At 33.4% G+C, this 7,411-nt stretch overlaps 1 protein-coding gene across 1 annotated transcript; it reads right to left on the minus strand.

Annotated features, from left to right (window-relative positions):
• Positions 1 to 1,477: 1,477 nt before the first annotated feature.
• LOC111920111 (probable glutathione S-transferase) lies at positions 1,478 to 2,875 on the minus strand. Its single transcript, XM_023915686.3, has 2 exons — positions 2,344 to 2,875; positions 1,478 to 2,133 (listed from the first exon to the last, which is right to left on the minus strand). Exons 1-2 carry the CDS (start codon positions 2,653 to 2,655, stop codon positions 1,792 to 1,794), a joined length of 654 nt encoding a protein of 217 aa, XP_023771454.1. The 5' UTR covers positions 2,656 to 2,875; the 3' UTR covers positions 1,478 to 1,791.
• Between the last annotated feature and the right edge of the window lie 4,536 nt (positions 2,876 to 7,411).

Here is a 7,411-nt window from a genome sequence, read left to right on the forward strand (position 1 = left end):
TAGCCTCTCATGGCTATGCTCAGATAAGACCCTCCGGTCAATCTGTCTCAGTGGGACCCTCTGGTCCCAAAACTCGGGTGGACCCTCCGGTCCTAACTCAGTAAGCTCATAACAATAATATTCAACATAAATCACAAAGACATAATGCAGAATATCACAATACATAGGTAAGCACATAAGACATCACGGTCACACAAAGATACCACTCATGGTAAGTATAGTGAGAAGACTCACCTCAGATGATGAACAACTCCTATAAACGCTGTCGCTGCGCACCGACCTCTATCTCTGAGCCAAACCCACAATTAACCCAATTAGGAACTAAGTCCAAACTCTCACTCAAGGTCTAAAGGCAGCCCACTAACCAGCCCATCCATAACCCAAAACCCATTGGGCCCACCAAGGCCCAATAATAAATGGGGTCTCCCGAGGCCCAACTCTCAAGTCTAGATGGCAAGCCCAACACAATGGCCCAAGGCATATATATATATATATATATATATATATATATATATATATATATATATATATATATATATATATATATATATATATATATATATTCCTCTTATCCAAATCTCTAGTACACAAGCCCAAAATCTAGGCCTAACCCTCAAGGCCCAAAATGAGACTTAGCCCAAGAGTCCACAGTGAGGTTACGCGGGACGTAACTCCCTTGGTATGCTTAACATACTCACGAATCCAGATTGGCCATCGGGGACACTTGGTCAGTACGCGGGGCGTACTGGAATTACGCTCAGCGTACTTCCCAGTTTCACTCTTTCTACTCATTTGGTCTTAATCAGTTAAGACCTTGGCTCATATCACAAATCTAGACTCCCTAATGACTCTTACTCCATAAAGTCAGTGACTTTAAGCCTTTGCATGGCTGATAAGGTCACAAACACACAAAAATCTCACTCTTCTATCACAAAATGCTCATATCTCATGCATGACTTGATTCCAACATCCAAGTCTTGATTTTTATGACGCTACACCACTTAATACACTCAAGGGGTTGATCATAGTCTCAGGATCATACTACCGGAGGAGAGTGTTAGTGATTAAAGTTTAGATCTAAAATCTTTAGGGTTTAAGTTAGACCACTATTATATCTCTACTTATATGAGATTTAACCGTAACTATTAATCAAGCAAGTTATTTCACAAGAGGCATTAACTAAGGCGCACTTCGAACTTCTTTTCAACTGAAAATGCATTCCCAAACATTTTTATTTAACTCGTGTTTATTTAACTTGTAATGAATTAAAAAGATCAAAATTATTGAAACTATCAATTATATCTTCATAAAGACATCCATAAACAAAATAACCACAATAATGACAAATTATATATGCAACTGATATTAAATCCTTGAAACAAAATATAAAAGGACTTATATGACATAAAATAGGAACCGAAAAAAACATATTGGTGACTGAAAAGAAACTCTATCAAATATCAAAAAAACATATTGGTGACTGAATAGAACAATATTTTTGTAGTAACTGAATAGAAAAATATTTTTGTAGCAACCCTCCATCGATATATTTTCCATATCACAACATAAGAAAGACTCACACTCAACATCGAAAAAAAAAAGTGTGCAAACTACATATTACAAAACGACAACAGACATAAGAGCTGCTCATTGCAACAACCATGGATGTTACAGACACTTCAACTTCGTTAAGCACAAAGGCAAGCTTCTTCCAACGTCAATGGATGTTAAACACATAAAATTCTAACAAAGCAACAAGATTTATACAGTATATAACGGCTACATATATCATTATGCCTTACCATATCGTTTCTTGAAAAATTCAAGCAGGAGTTCTCTTGGAGGTAAGATTTCTTTCACAACTTGACAGTTGACAAACTCATCAGCCCATTCGGTGAGTTTTGGAAACTTGTCTTTTGTGAAAAACGTTATTTCGGTTACTTCTTCGATTGTTCCAAGCCAATAGGCTATGAAATCAGCAGCAATATCAACCAGGTTAATGTTGTCACCTCCAAAAAACTTCGTACCTTTGACTTTGAGTTCATTTTCTAGCATTTGCAGTTGCTCACAAGCTTCCGCAATAACCTGCTCATCTCCATTGCTGCCAAAAACCTTGAATGCTGCAGGGTTGCACTGAACACATAGTCACATACCATATAATGTGTTAAAAGAAGAATTCCGTATTATAAATGAAACAGATAATTAAGTGGAAAGAGTTTAAAATATATATTCAAAATGCTCAAATGAAGATCAAATAATGTGTATCTATCCACTAACAATTACATAATCATACAAAAACTTTTATCATTAATGAAGATCATTAGGAGAGAACGAAATTGTTACCTTATCATCAATGAATTTGGCCCAAAATCGAGCAACAGACCTCTCATAAGGATCCTGAGGCAAAATCGGAACCTCTTTCCAGACATCATCGATGTACTCCACGATCACAAGAGACTCTGCGATCGGATTTCCGTTATGCAGCAGCACCGGTACTTTCTTATGAACAGGATTATACTTCAAAACGTCGGCACTCATGTTGGAGATATCTTCTTCGAAGTTTTCGTACTTGATTCCCTTCATCTTCAAAGCGAATTTCACTCTGCAAACGAACGGACTTCCTCCAGCGCCATACAACTTCACTTCATCCCCCATTTTCCGATAATCTGATTGAAAATTGAAACAGCAAAACACCTAGCTACTTTCAGGTTCAATTTGGAGATGGCTGGATTGTTAAATGTTTCGATGAACGATCCATATAAATACTAGCCCGAGACCGGAGCTGTTGGCCATTGAATATAGCATAATCAGTTTCAGAGCAATTACTGAGAAATACGCTGAAAAAACTTGTACATCATGAAAGATAAGTTGTTCTTTTTATTGGAATCTGTAACATTAAAATTTGGAGCTGGTAGACGTCTCATGCTTGTGCGTACAAATTTGATATGACGGAAGCGATGATGCAAGCTTTAATTATATCTTAACATGCAAGTTCAACTTTAAGCCTTAAGGTGTTGTTAAATGTAATGCTAATACCAACAAGTTGTAATTTAGTATCGCTGATGTTAACAATAATTTTACCGTTTTAGATAAAAGAAATGATATATATATATATATATATATATATATATATATATATATATATATATATATATATATATATATATATATATATATATATATATATATATATATATATATATATATATATATATATATATATATATATATATATATATATATATATATAACCCATAGAAACCACGGTTACAAAATTAATTAAATTTTATAGTAAAAACTTAAAATTATTAATTAATTATTTTAAATAAATTATTAATTAAGATTTTTTTTATTATATAAATTTTAATCATTGATTTAAATAAATATGTGAAATTATATCATTTGTATTATTTTTATTCTAATGTTATTAATTTAATATAATTAAAGTGGAAATTTTAAAATTTGAAATTTGAAATAGAGTTGACAAGTGGCATACATTAATTAGGAGATATAATAAGGTGACACATGACAAAAAAAGAATAAAATATGCATTAATTAGGATGCCTAATAATATGACACATATAAAAAAGAGAATAAAACTATTCTTTTATTAGAATAGGGATATATATATATATATATATATATATATATATATATATATATATATATATATATATATATATATATATATATATATATATATATATACTAATTATTTTATATAAAAGATCTAAAAGTCAACGAAATTTCACAAATAACCATTTATTTTGTAGTGGGATTCTAGTGGATCGTTTTCACAATTTTATATTTGGCGGACGGCCCATGTGAAATGGGCCCACAATAAGAAAAAAAATACTCCTTTAATCAAATGACTTTTAGTTTCAGCCTTTTAAGTAGGGATCGGTCCAAACCCAAAGGTAGACCCGGATCCGGAAAATCCGGAAACCGGTAAATGAGATTTTGTAGGACCGGAAAACGATTCCGGATAAAATGGGTCTAGAACCGGAAAACCCAGAAATATCAAAGTGGGTTGAATGGAACCGGAAAACCTGAGACAACCTGAATTTTTTGGTAATTATTTAGTGGTTGAACTTTAAAAAATTCCAACTTTGATAACCCAACTTCGGGGAACTATAAGTCATTGAGTATTAAACCAAAAATGATGAAATTATAGTCTAAAATCATTTACAAACTCTAAACTACACGTTGCAAAAAATCTCAAGATAATTCGACTTCAAACGAAATAGATATGCATGTTTTAAAATTTCACAGAACACAAAAATAAAGTTGAAAAAAAAATCGTAGCTTTGATATCCCGACTTTGGGAGACTATAAATCAATGAATATGAAACCAAAAATGACAAAATTATAGTCTAAAATTATGTACAAACTCTATACTACACTTTGGAAAAAAAACCCATGCTATTTCTGTTAGATTAGGTGTCTAAGCCCATAACTATATTTGGTATGTACTTGGCCCGATAGTAGCATGGTCCTTTTGGGATGCCTTCACCATAACAACTTGACTGAACGAATTATAGAGAAAGAGGTGAATTATGATTTATTAATATATTATAAGAATAAAAAGAGAAATCATATTATTTAATTAATATTGATCAAGAATTAATTTAGAATTAATTTTGTAATCAAAATAAACTAATTAAATTAAGGGGACTGATACTGTAATTATAAGATAGTTACAAAGTTGGGCTTAGGATCCATAAGGGAGGAGTGGACGAAATCTATGTGAGAGTTCTCATAGAATTTGTCCAAGGGGCCTTCTAGAAGGATCCTATGGGCTGCTTAAGGACTAAGCAACTGGATTAGGATTTTGACTGAAACCCTAGTTGCTCAACTATATAAAGACCCCATGGGACTCTAGAATTTGGCTGTGATCCCTAGCCTCTCTCTAATATTCTTCCAACTTGCTGTTGGTGTTTGTGATCTATTAGAGACATCACATTTGAGGTGCTAAGTTCTCAATGGCTGAAGATCAATCTAGCTACAATTGAAAGGTAAGATTCTAACTTTGTTTTAGATATCAATTTCGATTTATGCATGCTAGATTATGGTTTATAGCTTTCGATGATTATTGCATGTACAATTAAACAAAACCTAGATCCAAAGCTTTAGGTTTGTATGTGCACCATAGGATTGATGTAATGCTCAAAACCCATTAGTGGTATCAGAGTCAAGTTGTTTTTCTATTGTATTTGATGCATTGCTTAATTGTTCTTAGCTGAAAAAGTCAAAAATCTGAATCTAACTGATGAACTCGTCGAGTCCTCTGATGAACTCGACGAGTCCAAAGTTTGACTCGACTCATAAGTTGGCAGATTTTTCGGGATTTTGACCAGAATTGGATTGGGATAATTACCAAAAACGTTTTTGATTGATAAAATTCGATTTTTATTATATGGTAATGATTATCCTCATTCAATTAGAAGATAACTGTCAAACTTTAGGATAATTATTAGTTTATATGATAAAGATAATTATTTGTATTATTTGATATGAATTATCTTGCCATAAATTTAATTAGGTTAAATATAGATAATGAAAAAATTATTTGATTAATTAAATTATTTTAATTTGATCTAGAAAGATTTTGAAAAAGTTTCAAAATTTGCTCTCAAGTTTTGGAATTTAAATTTTGATTAAAAAGTTTTAATTTTGAAATATTTAAACTCTAAACCCTAGAGTTTTAAAAGTTTAAAATTCAACCCTTATACTATTATAATATTAAAAGATTAATATATATATATATATATATATATATATATATATATATATATATGTATGTATAAGATAAGATAATCTTACCGTTAGTAGGCCTCATTCACGAAGCTGGTCTATAAGGGGTGTTTAGGGAAGCGACCTGTAAAATGACCGTCATTGGGTATCCATTCTTACCCACCGCACTCTTAACTAGTGGAGGGTCGTTATCTGAACAGGTAAAATATAATAAACTAATTCCTCATTAATAAGTATAATGATTTTATAAAGTAACTAAATGTTTTCATAAATTCTCAATCTTAGTAACTTTAAGAAAAATGTGAAATTGATGTTGTTCCATGAAATTGCACTTTGCACCTTGCCAAGTCGTTAGTGGAGCGTGTGTGGCTAACCGGCCCACTAATTTGGGACTAGCAAGAGTGGCGAAGGGTAGCTTGCTGTTTATCATAGATTAATGGAGCATGTGTGGTTAACCGACATATTGATTAGGTGATAAATGACATCAAGAGTACCAAACACATTTTCATGGTTATTCACACCTAGTTTGTGATCCTCGGTATCCTAGTCACAAACTTGAAGGGCATAATCGAGATTTAAATATGCCATTGAAAATTTCAATGAATCTCAAAAGAATCTAGGAATTTCAACTCATTTAAAACCTAAATTCCTTTTCGTTTTTCATGGTAAAAATTGGTAAATCGTCATTTACCTACCTTCATATTATTTGCAATGAGATTACGACATCCCTTTTCTGAATTGTAAATAATTATGTTGGGTCCTAGCCCTAATTTTTTCATTTCGATGTTAAATTGGGGATTCTTATCTAAACTAAACTTTGTCTCTTTTCTTTTTCAGATGTCGACTTCAAACAACGCTACTAACTCCAATGCTTCTAGCTCTTTCTCCCTCATGAATTTGTGTGGGAGGGTGATCTTCGATGGATCCAACTTTAATGATTGGATTCGTAACATAGGCATGGTCACCCGCTACAAGGACAAAGAGTATGTTCTCGATGAGAAACTAAAGGAGATTGATCATAACACTGCTACTCCCGAGCAAATCGCTCAATATGATACTCATGAGAGGGGCGCGACAAAGGTGTCATGTATCATGCTCACGACCATGACTATCGAACTCCAAAAGTCCTACGAGGACTACTATCCCTACGAGATGCACCAAGATTTGATGGAAGGGTACCATCAAAGTGCTAGGCAAGAATGGTACGAGATCATCGCCTCCATGATCACTACAAAGATGAATGATGGAGAGTCCATCACGACCCATCTACAAGAGATGCAAAGGTACGTTGACCGCTTGTTGAAGTTACATGTAAACTTTGACGAAGAGTTGGCCATATATATTATTCTACACACTTTGCCTCCCTGTTATGATCAGTTTCGTATGACCTATCATATGAACAAGGAGGAGGTCACTCTAAGAAAGATTCAAGGCCTTCTACGAACTGTTAATAGTAGTTTGAAAGGCAAGTCTGTTGCATCTACTCCCATTGCTGTTGCCCCTGTCTTGGCAATTGGACAAGGGAAAGGGAAGAAGAGGAAGACTCCTTCTAAGAGCCACAAGGGAAAGCCCCATGATGGATCCTCTTTTAGTGGGACCAAAGGTGGGTCTCTGCTCCCTCTTCCAATTTGAAGGATGCAGATTGATTCCACTGTCA

This window comes from Lactuca sativa, chromosome 8 (genome assembly GCF_002870075.4).
Source record: "Lactuca sativa cultivar Salinas chromosome 8, Lsat_Salinas_v11, whole genome shotgun sequence".
NCBI classification, from domain to species: Eukaryota; Viridiplantae; Streptophyta; class Magnoliopsida; order Asterales; family Asteraceae; genus Lactuca; species Lactuca sativa.

Coding starts and splice junctions, on each gene's coding strand:
- LOC111920111 (XM_023915686.3), bottom strand. CDS start 2,655: ATGGGGGATGAAGTGAAGTTGTATGGCGCTGGAGGAAGTCCGTTCGTT. Junction 2,134..2,343: donor CCAAATTCATTGATGATAAG/GTAACAATTTCG, acceptor CTATGTGTTCAG/TGCAACCCTGCAGCATTCAA.